Source organism: Epinephelus moara, chromosome 7, assembly GCF_006386435.1.
Source record: "Epinephelus moara isolate mb chromosome 7, YSFRI_EMoa_1.0, whole genome shotgun sequence".
Taxonomy (NCBI): domain Eukaryota; kingdom Metazoa; phylum Chordata; class Actinopteri; order Perciformes; family Serranidae; genus Epinephelus; species Epinephelus moara.
The window spans coordinates 33,243,135-33,257,898 of record NC_065512.1 but is presented as its reverse complement, the minus strand read 5'-3'; the positions used below and the strand labels follow the sequence as shown (position 1 = coordinate 33,257,898).

The window sequence follows — 14,764 nt, the reverse complement described above, 5'->3', positions numbered from 1 at the left end:
AATTAAGCTCTTGAAACATTTCCTCTTTGGGCTTCATGCTGAAGGAGACACTTGGACTGCAGCAGTGTCACTTTTAAGGGTGACTGACTAGCTCTGCCATCTATCACCATGAATTCCAGGATGACAAAATGGAAAGTTTCACTTGTACAACTCTCCCTGTTTAGCTCGTCCCTGCCCAGACTTGCCTTAATTGCACTGGTTGGACAATTGTGAAGAGTGTAGGTTCTTCTGTCTGTGAACAGACATCAGACGGAAAAAAACAGCAGCAGGTAGGCATTAGATGCCAGCTGTTGTCTTTTACATTACATAGCATATTACATGATGTTAATGAATACCTACTGAACAGATGGAAAAGCCCCTTATAAAAAGTTGCAGAGTATATGGCAGTAATGATGAAGAGACTTCCGACTGGAGGTGCCTGACCCTGCCCTCCCCTGTCTCCTTCTCTTACTTTCTTTCCACCTCTGTCAGTTCCTGTGCACCGCTGATTGAGAAACCAGCCAGAATAACAAAGCCTTGAGGCGGGGGGCCTCTGACTTGGATCAGATCAAGTCCAAATTGACATCTGGTTTTTCTAACTCTCCACTGTAATTGTGAGTGGGAGTGCACGCATGCACAGAGGTGGTGTTTGCAGGGTGGAGGCTGTGCTATATTTCAGTCTGCGTGGCTATCTTTGAGGGTGGGAGGATGTGAGTGGGTGTCTGTGGAATCTGATTGTGTGTGAGTGTGAGAGAGACAGAAAGCAGAGAGAGGAGGACAGAGGGACAAAGGGGGTTAGATAGAGAGAGTGACAAAAGGAGAGATGAAGGAAGACACCAAAAGATACAAGTATGCAGTGATTTAGAAAACTTGCATGGGTGAGTGCGAAAAGATAGAAGGTATAAAAGTATACCCATGAAAGTGCGAGAGAACGGAACAGTGCATATGTGCATGGTGGGTTAGAGACTACCATCTGTCAGGGTTCTTGCGCCATCTGTTATGTTAGGCCTTCATCCAGGTGATAAGTCTATCCATTGCATAGACACCTCACCTGACACCAGGTAAAGCCCCTGTTTAAGCATGCTCACTTCATGCTGAATTCGTGCTAAAACTAACATTCAAAGCTTAAAGGGACAGCACAGATTTCTGAAAGTGGTGGTGTATGAGGCACCTAGTCAGTGTATTTCCAATTAGGGCATGGCAATATGAAGGCATTACATCGTTATTGAGATACGAGACAGTATATCGTCTTAGATTTTTAAAATTGTTGTATCGTGGTATGGCATAAATGGTGTTTATTTCCCTCGTTTTAAAGGCTGCATTACAATAAAATCATATAAATTCATCAACTTACCAGACTTAATTGTTGTTTTAATCGTTTGCCTTAATCGACTTAGTCGTTTTATACACATCATCATCATGATTATTGATGAAAAATCTCATTGTGTTACTATTTTCTAAAAAAAAAAAAAAAAAAAAAAAAGTCAGAAGGGTATTTGTTCAGTAATATAAATATCGAGATATATATGGTGTATCGAGATATAGCCTAGAAATATCATGATATGACTTACAGGACGTATCATCCAGCCCCACTACCAATACCCATTTTCTACAAAAACTCGCACTGATATGCATGTTTTTAAACAAACAGCCGATAGACTGCTTTCCTATTGCCAGTAGACTAGGGCTGTGTACACACCTTTCTGTTTTTTTTGTTGTTGTTTTTTTTACCACTGTCTCACGTTCAATGTTATAGACAGGCTGGGAACCAGGTTAGTAAACAGTGGAAAGCAGCATGGAGGCCAGTGAAAATGTTATGGTGACGACTTCCTTGTAAGTCTTACTTATTCAGTCTCTCTTCCAAACTTGGCGCAGACTAATTTGCAATGATGTTTGAGTGCTGCTTGGGGCTGAAATTAGCCTGTTCACCAAGGTGTCATATGGCCCGGGTGTGAATGCAGATTGTTTTTTTGTGCATTGGGAAAGGGGCTCCACGGTAGATTTCAGTTGGCATGCTAACAGTTTGGAAGAGTATGCAGGAATAATTGCACAGAAGCTAAGCAATGTATTGCTGTGGAAAGGGGCAGCAGCAAAACATGATATAGCCACCTAAAAAAATCAGTATCAGTTTAAGTGTGTGCCGTATTGACCACTTTACCTTGCTGTCAGACAGTGATTTCCAACAGTGAACTGAGGCCGTTATCGATGCTCTCTTCAAAGCCACCAGACTCCTTCAACAAAACCAGAAATTTTTACCTTGCAACATACCGTAGTTGCTCGTCTACTACTGCCGCAATTGGTTGGTTTGTTTATGTTATGGTGTGACTTCGGTAAATCCAAACTAGCCCTTTTAAACCAAAGTCCCACAATAACGTAAACAAACGTACCAATTCAGGTAGTGGAAGATCAGCAACTCCTGTGTGCTGTGAGTTAAAATTACCGTTTCTGTCAAAGGAGTCCAGTGGCTTTGAAGAGGGCATAGATAACAGCTTGAGTTCCCCATCAGAAAGGGTGGTCTGATGGCAAAGTAAAGCAGTGAAAATATTGTTAATATAGCACACACTTAAACTGATATTGATTTTTTTAGGTGGCTAAAATACATTTTGCTGCTGCTCCCATCCATAGCAGTACATTGCTTAACTTCCATGGTGGCACTCATGTCTGTTTCTCCAAAACTAGGGGCGTGCTGACCACAGTTTACTGTATGTGATACACTGACTATGAATAACTACCTTATACAACCCCAAAAATGGGAACTATCCCTTTAACATTCCTTTTGTTGGCCTTACTTCAAATAAAATAGCAATAAAACCTCAGTATTAGTTATTAACTCCTAAAGTTTTGAAAGGCCCAGTTTTAACTCCACAAGGTCACTTCCTTTCTAGTCTGACAGGAGGAAACTTATAAACCCTCTTTGTTTCCAAATCTATAAGACAGAAGCAGCTCAATTTCCAGACATCAACTCAGCAGTTTTTAATCTCTCTTGAGGGATGAGTGTTCACTCACTGACAGCGAGTAACTTGAGACATCAGTGGTATATTATCTAACAGTGGGATGACTCAGTTTGCAGAGGCACGGCCTGCTGCTAATAATCTTCATCAGCCAGGTATACACGTCTGATCAGCTGATTGAGTCCTCTTTAGGGAACAAAGCATTCTTTGATAGTTTTTTCTTTCACTCTCTTGTCTTTTGATTTACAATTTTACATCAAACACACTTTCCTGTGAGCAAATGGTAGACCAGCCCATAATGTTCAATACAATGGACTGAGGAGAATAAGGGTAACATAACTGCAAGGAACAGTACTGTTATTGATAAAACATCATTCAGTCCAGCAGGTGAATACTGCCCTACCTTTGTAATAAGTAAAAGAGCACAATTGTTACAAAAAAAAAAGAAAAAAAAAAGAAGTTGTTCCATACCGTCCATCTGTGTCTCTCCATGTCTGGTTTTGGGGGCCTGGACTCCACATAGCCACTTCCTTCACCTGAAGCCTGAGGAGACCAATTAGACATTTTTTAGTTTAAAGTCAACAAGATGATTGTTTTTGTTTTATTGAGTTTTAATTAGTTTTGTTTTATTTAGAGACCTGTAATATCTGAAAACATTCTTTAACTTAACAAATTCAAGTCAGTTATAAAAGAATCTTACATGTATTTTAATTACGTAAGCTTTACGCTGTTGACTTTATGCGAGAGGCAAACCTCCCTGCCCTTCCATGCGCCTACATGGGAAGCCTAAGGCAGGGAGAGCAGCAGCAAATACCCCCGGGAACAGAACAAAGCCAGCATCAATGACAAACACAGATGACATTGATAAGTCAGACACAGCATGAAAAGGAGGAGCTGGGGTGGAGGTGGGTTGCAAAGCCGCTTGCAGAGGAAGCAGCCACAGTAGGTTGGCCAAAGCAGTTTAAATAGGGTGCCCTGAATGAGATTTGCCAATTGGTTGCATAGAAAGGAACCATGTGATCTATCAGCTGACTCCTGTCCATTAATCAGCTGATCCATCAGTTGATTGGGCTGTTTGTGATCAGCTGATGTAGCTGGAATGTGAGCTGGGCTTGACATTGTGTCCTGCCTGAACTAACGCTATGCTCAATTTGACTGTGTTGTCTTTATTGCTATACATGTGTTTTTTAAGCCACCTTCTGGGCCAGGTCCCTCTTGAAACAGACTGATCTCAATGAGCATTTTACTGGGTTAAATTAAGGTGTTATTTAATACTGAACTTTCTAAATTGTCACTGCTCATTGTCTGTGTACTCAATCAATCAATCAATTAAATTTTATTTGCATTATGTCATTAAGTCAAATGTTTGTATATTGTTGTATCAGACAATTTACCACACAGTAAATAGTTCTCATATACTCCCCTTAGATTCAAAGCATTTTAGTATATTCAATACAGTGACTGTGTTCTCTAAACTACACAGCTGTTCGTGTGTGAGGCGTTTGAGGTTTAAGACACATGCTGAAATCAGAAACCTGTCATTTCCACTTGGAATGTGATTCTCTCATCTGATCCAAACAGCATCTAAAGGTTTGATGACAACAAGCAGTAAAATCTTGAACCGTCTTCTGTCAGTAAGGATGAGGTTTGGTGGTCTCAGCGAGCAGAGCAGCTGCGAAAGGCAATGTTTTACTAAACAACAGTAAAGGCTGCTGGTGGGCCGCAGCGAGGCACCTGTGTTTGTGTGTGGGTGGTCAGGGTCAGCTGTGAAAAGGCTGCTCTCAGATTCTTATCTGTCACACATGTATAATGGCTGATACATGATGTTGCATGCATCAACAAAGTCCAGTCAAATATCATTACATCCCCAGACTAAATTACAAATGCAAGTTGGTTTGGAATCTCTCCTCATTTTTGATTTCCAAGGGGTGTTATCAACGGCTGTAGATTAAAATGCCTCTGGACGCTATTGGATAAACCCACAACCAATCAAAGCAATAAAACATAATGAAGTGCTATAAAACAGACTACAGAGTATGAAACAGACCACAGCGTGCAGAGATGAGCTGTGATGGCATAGCATCGATGTCTGTGAACCAGTATTGCTGCTTTTGCTGTCAGAATTTGAAAACAGGAATTCAGCAGAAAGTTTAACATTTGCAGCCATCTTGATTGTTTTTGCAAAAACGTAGCCGTGCTTCTCTTTACAAAGCTAGGTTGTAGTGCGAAGGCTCCGCAAGTTGTCAGTCACTGTCTGAAACGCCTGATATTAGACAAACACTTGTGCTTGCAGATACTAGACGTATTTGCAAGCACAAGTGTTTGTCTAATATGAGGCGTTGCCAGGATACTACTTTCGGGCATCTCGGCCCTAATTAATCTATTAATTGAAGGATCAGTTCGAACTTTCAGCAACTTTTTTTTTTTTTTTCCTTTCCTCAAATTATTAGAATTAGGGCCCCACAATATCAGGAAAACATTTGAAATGTGATAACGTCGTTGAATACTGCAACGAGAACATGACTCACATTAAAAAAACAAATATTGATGTATACAGTTTTAATGTCTTTCTGCTTTAGGTTCACACTGCTAACATAGACCCCAGACAATGAATGGCCTATGCACACTGAACAAAAAAAAAAAAAAAAAAAGAAAGAAATGCAGTGATGTTGATAGGTTTTAAATGTAGTGAGTCCCCGGGAAAAAAATTAAATAATTTACTGTATAAATTCAATAGTTTGACATTTGAGAAATATGCCTACTGGTCTTGTGCAAGATATATGATATGTGCGGTAAGAAAATGGCGGCCATCAGTGAGAATGCTTTTTCAACAGGGTGCTTTCTCTCGACAGTAAAACATCATTGGGTTCAATCATCGACATGAGTCAATACAGTATCGATCAGAAGCACAATTATCACAACAAACCATTATTAGGGGAAGAACACGTTGTGTCCCCTGGATGGTAAAGCACAGTCGTCACTAACATGAGTCAATACAGCATCTGCTGTCACAGCAGACATTGCGACGTAAGATAACAGGAATGTCTGTAGTAATATTCTACATATTCGTGGATCAGGGTGTATTTTATGAAGCTTAAAATACAAGATTATCAATTTACCAGGAAGCTATCGCGCACCGAGTTTCAGAGAGTGGATGATGAGAGGGATGAGAACAGATGGGCTAGCAGACAGGTGTCAGTTCTATGCAGTGCACCCAAACAAAAACACAGACACATCACAGACAGGATGATAATGACGGTTTCTGGGACATGAGAAATATTTTCAAAAGCCTAGGCCTAAGCTTCAACACAGATTGGCTGTTCACAACTCCCTCTCATATACTGATCGCAGTTCAAGCCGTCTTATGTGATACCTTTATCATACATGTTGACATCGTGTTAAAGGTACATATTCAATATACTGTGCAGCCCTAATCATAATGAAGAATAAATCTGGATTTGAACTACTATGTAAATCTACCTTGGCCCCCTTAGTTACTGTTGCTATGCCTATCAAGCTCTCCATTCTCACATGGCACATATGTAGTTTACAATGGTATCAGCGACAGATTCGCCAGTGTCTGTTAGTATTTTCGTCTGAAATAATCCAGCTGTCAGGTTTTATTAGCTGCAGCTATTTAGCCAATAAAACTAATGTTAGCTCCATGAGTTGGAAGAAAACCTTGTTTCCAGCTGACTTTTTTAATGTTTCCAGCTGACTCTGTTTGAAATCTTTGCTAATTATGCTAACTATGCACATGGTGGCGGAAATACTGAGGCTAACGCTGCATGTCCCAGACAAAAGAAATCGGCATCATCAGTTGATGATCCCTCTGGAAGACAGAAAAAAAGGCATTGTTTTTGTAACGTAGAGCTGGTTAGTCTTAGTTTAATTGGTATAATAAGGAAAAATTTGATTTCATTCTAAAATAAGAGCCCTGCGATAGTCTGGCGACCTGTCCAGGGTGTACCCTGCCTCTCGCCCGATGTCAGCTGGAATAGGCTCCAGCCCCCCCGCGACCCTCAAGAGGATGAAGCGGTTAGAAGATGAATGAATGAATGAATTCTAAAATAACCCTGTGCGGCTGCTTAGCTGCTTCACATTTTCTTACAGTTTGTAATAAGAGAAAAAGGTTCCTGTGATCAGGACTAAGTGATGTGTTTGGCAGATGAGTTCGGCTGGGATTTCTGGAGTGTAAAATTCCCAATATCCAATAAGGAGCAGGGCGGGCCCGCTAATGTTGGCCTAAACTCTAACAGCAACCAGGACCGGCTTCCCCACAGTGGGGAAATATTACACTGTGAAAGTCCTAGTCATGAAACAGGTCTTTTTTATGCATATACAACTGGAACAGCTGGAGCTTACATTGTCATGTGTTTCCAATCACATGTCGTCAGTTATCTTCAAAATGTAATTAGACGTGATTTACCATGTCTGAGTCATCTTCATCCTCTTCGCAGTGCCTCTCAGCAGCACGGGGGTCTCCCACCACCCTCAGCTCACCGATCACCCCCTGTTCAAAACAAGGACATGGTGTTTTGATGTTAATGATACATGTAATAATGTCAGAACAGAGCTTATTCTCTCTCCCACACACACACACACACACACACACACACACACATCATGCTTATCTCTGAACTTGCTGCTCAGATTTTGGTAATCTTTTCAGGGAATTTCCCCTTTCTGCAAAATCAGAGGAGCTATTGATGTCTCCAGGTTTAGCCTCTGCCTGTGAAGTGCCATTATCTCTGTCCCACACACATGATCTGATACATGTTCCCACACAGGATACTTGCACAGATAGCATTCATGCTATCTGACTGCCTATCAAAGGGCCATTAGCTCTGAATGAAGAGGTGGTTTCGCTGCAGCTGAGTTATTTGAAGTTGACTCTTCAGGACACATTTATATCCTGAGAAAAAAAAGTCAAATGGATTTTTTAAGAGAACTTTGAAGATAAACCGCAAAGGCCCTTTGACATTTAAACCCTGTCTCCCTGTCTGGCTTTTATTGGTCGTGCTGGTAGTCTTTTTTTGTAACTTGTACAATGTTTAGTCGATGTGTCATGGTCTTTTCCTGACAAATTGCTTTAGATCTTTGCAGTAACTCTCAGATCCTTTGCACAACAAGGACTAAACTGTCACTGCAGCATGTTTTTACTAGTGATGGATAATAAGAGGCGAGACATCCACTAAACAAATCCTGTTTCAGAATGGAATGTCCATTTTATAAATACATAATGTAAATATTTAAATACCAAAGTAGCTCGACGGATACTTGATTTGATTAGAGAAATTAAATTCACAAGACCTCTGTAAGCTTAGGGCCACGCTAGGGTCAATAAATAGCACATGGCCAACATGTCCTGTAGGAAGAAACAGGGTTAGGTTCCTTTTCTTCCAAAATAAGCAGTTTATAATAATCTTTCTGACAAAATATCTGACTACAGGGAAAGACCTTAGATAGTCTTGTGTAAAAAAAACCAAAAAACTGAACTGTGTAGCAGAGTGACTAAGTGCTTTACAACAAAATAAGCAGCTGTCTTCAAACACAGTAATAAAAAAGATTAAAACAAGTTTAACAGCTGAGAAAGAAGGCCAGTGATAATGTTTCAGCTGAGCAAACACTGAAGCCAGATGGGAAGTACTTCAGTGGAATTCTGACATATTTAGTAGTGCAAATATCTCTGTCTTATGAATATATTAAAAAATACTCTTTAGCAGTGGATGGAGGGGATGGCCACCCTTTTTTTTTTGGCTCGCTGCGAGTTTATCAAAAGTGCTTCTGCCTTTATGGTTTAAATGCCTCAATTGAGTCTCATTAGCAGAACAGGGAGGTCATTGATGTCCATATAAGCAGCAAGACGCCATGCTCGGCGACATCTGAACAGTTAAGACAGCAAATAAAAGCATTACTGTAGAGGTGAAGTGTAACTCAAACAGAAAGAGACAACAAGGTCAGGTTGGATGTAGTGAAAATAAGTCCACTGAATGTCTATAAAAGCCAGCCATCTAATAAAAGTGACCGAGGAGCTTTGATAAAAGTCTCCTAAACATGTTATTTTCTAAGATAAATAGAGCAGATTTCCATGAATTAGAGATATCTCCTCACCCCAAGGGACCTGGGTTGTATTTTCAGGTGTCGCCTCAAAAGGAATGAAGTATTGATCTACCTTTTACATCTGGGATTACAATTGTCCAACTACTACCAAAGTCAAAAAAGTCAGTTCTCCCCTGATTCTAAGTTGAGTTATAAGGATATCAATCTGTCAAGTCTGATTGTTTAACTGGTTGTAAAATGCTCTCAAGTATTTATGTACATCACTTGAGCAATCAAGTGTCATTGGCAGAATGACTGAGAAACATTACCAGAGAAAAAAAGGCAACACCATCAGTGAAGACCCAAAATAACCCAACAAGGTGCTGCATAGGCCGATCAAATAAACCATTGCACAATTTGGCTGATAACTTTGTCACTCCTACTGTTTCCTTGTGACGGTTGCCATCAGATCCTGTTTGACAGAGTTACAAACTGCAGTGCAGCGTTCCTTTAAATTCATGGATCTATTACTCAAACCAGATCCGGATTAGCAGCTCCTTGTGTTTTTATATCAAAGTGCTGTTTTTGGTGTTGATGCCCAGTTACTTGCTTAAACAACATCCCATAAACTTTTTCTCTTTGCCTCAATCTACCCTTTGACCTAAGATTCAACTCTTTAGCTCCGCTACCCCAATGACTTCTCACACTGCTCCCCCATCCCACCTCACCCTCAGTCCTATGCTTTCAACATGCAGTTGCATATTTTGTCCGTGCAGGTAGCCATGGGTGAACCACCATAACCCTTTAACAGCTAAGGTCAGCAGTTGTTGCGGTCAACTACTGGTATTCTTAGCAGGCAAATGACTGAAGTTAATTAAATCCCAACTGTGAGGTCTTCCAATTATTTGCAGACTACTCTCAAGAAGATAGTGAGGTGATGCAGACATTTATGTTGTGGTTTAGAGCAGGCCAATTTGAGCAATCAAATCATACAAGAGTTATTCAGCCAAGACGTTTCACATGATTGATTATGGAAAGTCAAAACACTATACTGCACTTCACACAGCTGGAGTCCTGTCTCATTGTAGTTTGTGTTGGTTAGAGAAAGAAGTCGTTTGGACATGTGAGATGTGCAGACTTTGGACTCCAACACAACAATTAGTCTGACTAATTCAGTGCAGAGGTGTCATGCAAATATTTCTTTATCTAGTATGAAAACTATTAAAATAAATACAGTATATCTTTCAATGTCATTTCCTGATTTCATGAATATTGTTTTGTCCAGATGGAGCCTGTGTACACACCAGAAACTTCTCTGTATCAGCTCCTCCAGCTTGCCCGACAAAGACCCCAGCACCAGACTCCAGCTCCATCTCGTCCGGGGACCTCTCGATGCGCATCACCTGAGGGTCTATGTCACAGTTGAGGTAGAACATCACTTTGTCATCCCTCACAGCAATAGCAAAACGAGTCCAGGTATCCCTCATGGAGGGCACAGGGAACCTGGCCGCCTCATACGACTGCTGCGAGTCGGGCTCAGTGTAGTACAGGATGACATTCTGGTTGCTGCCCTGCACAGCGGACAGTTTAACACCCACATACATGATCTGCTGAGCAGCATCTGTGATGGAGAAGATGACACCACCCCTGTCCGTGGTGGGTTTCAGGTTGAAGATGAGGGCGAAGTCTCGGTAGAATGGGCTCGGCAGGTGGGCACGCGCCAGCTGGCCCGTGTTGGCATCAGGACCAAAGACATAGCCGGGGCTGTTGTCTGACCCAAAGACCTGGGTGATTGTGTTTGGAGGAGGATCCCCAATCAGCTGTAGCAGGGAGACTCCACTGTCTTCTACAAGGGGAGAGAAAAAGAATGTGAGGATACAATATGCATGAAATCTATTGGAGGTTAGAAGGGAGGGCTGCATGGCAGGGTGTAGTGTTAGACCAGGCTGCTGAGGACTGACTTAGAGTGAATGTGCCTGATGAATGCAGGAGCAATTGCTTTTACTTGCACATGATGGTGGTATTTTGAATCTTTGTTGTACTAGAAAAAAAAATCAACAGCATGGCTGGTCAAAGATTTTTCCCTTTAAAAGTAAGATAAAGAGCAATAAATGTCAATGGAAAGTTACCACAACTTCCTCCAACCAAACAACATGAAGGCTATTTTCTGAGAAGCACTGGCAAAGCAGTTCTGCTCAGGGGACCACAGACAAACAAACAAACCATTTTATAACTGCTTGACCAAAATATGGAAAAGGTTGACATCCCCCAAAAAGGCAACGGGATAAACCAGCTGAGACTAAGAAAAGCAGATCACTAAAGCAGACACTGCAAGGCCTGTATTCCAAAGACAAGACCAGCCAATGCCAAAACTTCCTAAACTGAAGGGGGATATAAAGACACAGTCCAGAAGATAGAGTACAAGAAGATGTGACTTGAGAGTTGAATAATTTAGCTCTTAGCAATTGAGTCAAAAACAACTTACACTTAAATGAATCTACATGTTTTAAAAAAAAATCTTTATATTTCTGTTGTGCTGATTTGCCTTAAAAAGGTCCAGTGTGAATCATTTAGGGGCATCTACTGGCAGAAATGGTATGTAGTATTCATAACTACGTTTTCACTCGTTTATAATAACCTGAAAATAAGAATTGTTGTGTTTTCGTTACCTTAGATTGAGCTGTTTATATCTGCATACAAAATGGGTCCTCCCAGAAAGTCTGCCATGTTGTTCTACGGTGGCCCAGAACAGACAAATTAAACACTGGCTCTACATAGGGCCATTCACGGTACTGCATTGGCCACCATAGTTTCAGTTCTATAACCTCCCTGTTTGATGCCACTAAATCCTACACGCTAGACTAGAGATGTCAATGGTTAACGTTAACTGTTAATTAGTTAACCAGTGAGAACATGTTGGTCTCTACGTTGATTTTTCTACTCTTCAGTTTACCGCACTGCACACCAGTGGCGGTCAAGTGAGAAAACTAACGTTAGCTAGCTCATTCCACAATCACTACTTGTAACGCCGTCCCAACCCAAGAGTGTTGCTATGACAACACTGGGCCCACCGGAGATTGAAGCGTGGCCACCATATAGCCTACTGCAGCAACGCCATGCATTCACTGGGACGGTGTTGCCAGTGTTAATCACTGAATGAGCAGCGCGCTAGCTAACGTTAGCTCCCACCAGACCACCAGTGGTGTGCAGTGCAGAACGGACAAGGCAACGTTAGCTAAACAGTGGAGACCAGAGAGTGGGCTGTGGGCACTATCTTTCTACATGTTACAACAGCTAGCCTGCTGTCTGTCAGCAAAGCTAACTGAAATTAAAATAAAAGGAAAAACATTTACAACATATAACATTGAAATTCCGCCCTCTCTGAATGGATCGTGCTTTGAAATGCAGTACTGAAGCTCACTGGGTCAGTGGAGTGCTGGACTAAAAGGAACAGCCTTTTGTACTTCACATCATTTGCCTTTTTTTTCTCTTTTCTTAAATATTAAGTAGTAGGTTACCTGTTAATGGCTATCAAAAGCAAAATTAACCAAAATGTATTCATGTAATTCATGTATTGATAGAAGAGTCAAAAAACAAAGTTGTCAAAAGACAAAAAAATTAAAAGCAAAACTAAAACATGCAGCAATAGCTTCCAGTGCTCTGTGGAATACTCTATGGCAGAAAATTGCATCAACAGACCAAATTTATTCAAACAGAAAAATTACACATTTAAAAACTTTTAAATTTCCTCTAATTGTGACCAGCGTGTGTGCAGAATGGGGTAAAGACAGATATTTATGCATCACATTCCTGAAGACACACACACACAAAAAAAGCAAAAAGCTCTTCCGACTTGTGTGACATCTGCTAAATGTCACTGCTCCAGGGCACACAGGGACCAACAGCTGGGCCTCCTGCATATCTTTGCTCACTCTTCCATCACCCTGGGTGACTCTGGAGAGATCAGTGCATAATAATTGGAGGCGTTTAGGAAATACAAGAAACACAAAGAGCGATGTGTGTTCATTCACATAATAGTGGAGACAGTTTTTTTTTTTGTTTTTTTTTACGAGGATCAAACTTGAGAGTAAACCTTTCTGCTTTGATCAAAAACAATGTTTTCCAATGTTAAAAGAAAAATCACTGTTTTGGGAGAGCACTTGACGTAGTTTCTGGTGCTTTGAAGAAATGCTTTGGTTTACCACCCGGTGACTAATGTGCGTGCTCTATTGCCCCGTTCAAAGCCTCCCCACTGCCCCGAGTGCTGGAGATCAGTGGGGTCTGCAATTGGCTTTGTTGAGAGCTTAAACACATGAGGTTTCTAGCTGAACCCAAGGTCCTGCTCTCTGTTGTACAACCATAAACACAAGTCTGAATTTTTCTGCATGCTGTGTAGAACTAAAGATGCTTTCATTTGAATTAGAGCTAACAGAGAACCCAGTCAAACTGTGACTGGACAGCAATAAAAATACTTTCCAGTATTCATTATGCAGTTCCCCTCTGCACCAATAATCAGAGAGAAAAATCTCAATAAACAGATTGTACATGTAGCCAGAATATATAAATGATGCACTGATAGTTTAAAGATGTGTCAAAAATACCACACAAATCTGGAAAAACAGTGAGATGCACTACACATGACTTGACTGTACGAATGATACTCATTGGGTCAATTTTAAAATAGCATCTTGGTGGAAAATCCATGAACACGCTATGTACAATATAGCAAGCTAGAGTCTTTTAAAAGAGGATCACTATCAGTCTATATTGTATCTTATAAAATACACTGCAAATGTTACTCTCACGTCACCTGATAAAACCTTAATAAACCTTCCTGAATTTTAAAATCCTGAAACAAACAAGACCTATTATGCTTTTCCATATTTTTTGTCTTATAGGTGCTAAAGAGAGTGCTGTCAGACGGAGGGTGAATACACGTGCTCCAGCACAGACAGCATGGGGAAAATAAAGTGATGTTTGATCATTAAAGCATATGAACATGTTCTAGTAAAAACCTTTCATATAAGTATGAACCTGAAAATGAGCGTATCAGGTCCTCTTTCTACCTAAATTAATAAAAGCTAATTATGAAATGACAGATGCAGATGCACACACAAAGTCCAAAGGTCAGAGCAAGGTAGACTGTAAGTCCTTGACTGCTGCATGAATGGCAGCTAACAACAAACTTATTTGCACCCGGCCAACCAGATGTTTACTCTGAAAAAGTGAGGATGAGAAACCTCGAGGGTCTCTTCAGTGGGCCTGTGCTCACATGTCTGAACCTGGCTCCCTCTTCTGAGCACAATCTCCGCCAGAGAATGCTTGAAAAAGGCAAAACTTTGCAGTAATTCAGTGGTTTAATCCATTACGTGGGAAAGCACACCATTTTAATGTAATCCTCCTGCTGCGGGTGCTAAAGCAGATATGTGAGCTATTTTTAAAGCAGAAACACTCCATGACTGAGCATGTGTCAGAACTCTTTTAGCTCTGAATGACGTCATTTGTACTGAAAAATGTCTCTACTAGCTGCAATTCACTTTGTTCAATAATATGCAAGAAACATGCAATTTCTAAGCGGCAAATTAGCAGCTGGTCATGAAAAATATTGGATTTGTATGCAGATCAAACTTCAAGGCCTGTAATAAGTTGGAATGTGAGGTCTCTACAACAGAGTCTGGTTGTCCCTCTCAAACAGTATGAATAACAGTCTCCTATAACTCAAACATCTGACTTACTTATACATTTGCAAAACGAACAGCAGCCATCCTCACACTTGCAGACAAGATCCAAGC

The 14,764-nt window shown here is 40.8% G+C and overlaps 1 protein-coding gene across 2 annotated transcripts in view; it reads right to left on the bottom strand.

The window, feature by feature from the left end:
- The window catches only part of col18a1a (collagen type XVIII alpha 1 chain a), a 98,789-nt gene that overhangs the window by 33,616 nt on the left and 50,409 nt on the right, over positions 1-14,764 (bottom strand). For both annotated transcript variants that reach the window (XM_050048619.1, XM_050048618.1), the window contains 3 exons: positions 10,277-10,818; positions 7,360-7,443; positions 3,402-3,473 (listed from right to left, as the gene is read on the bottom strand). In XM_050048619.1, the coding sequence (XP_049904576.1) occupies positions 3,402-3,473; positions 7,360-7,443; positions 10,277-10,818 (698 nt within the window). The remainder of the gene's footprint in view (positions 1-3,401; positions 3,474-7,359; positions 7,444-10,276; positions 10,819-14,764) is intronic.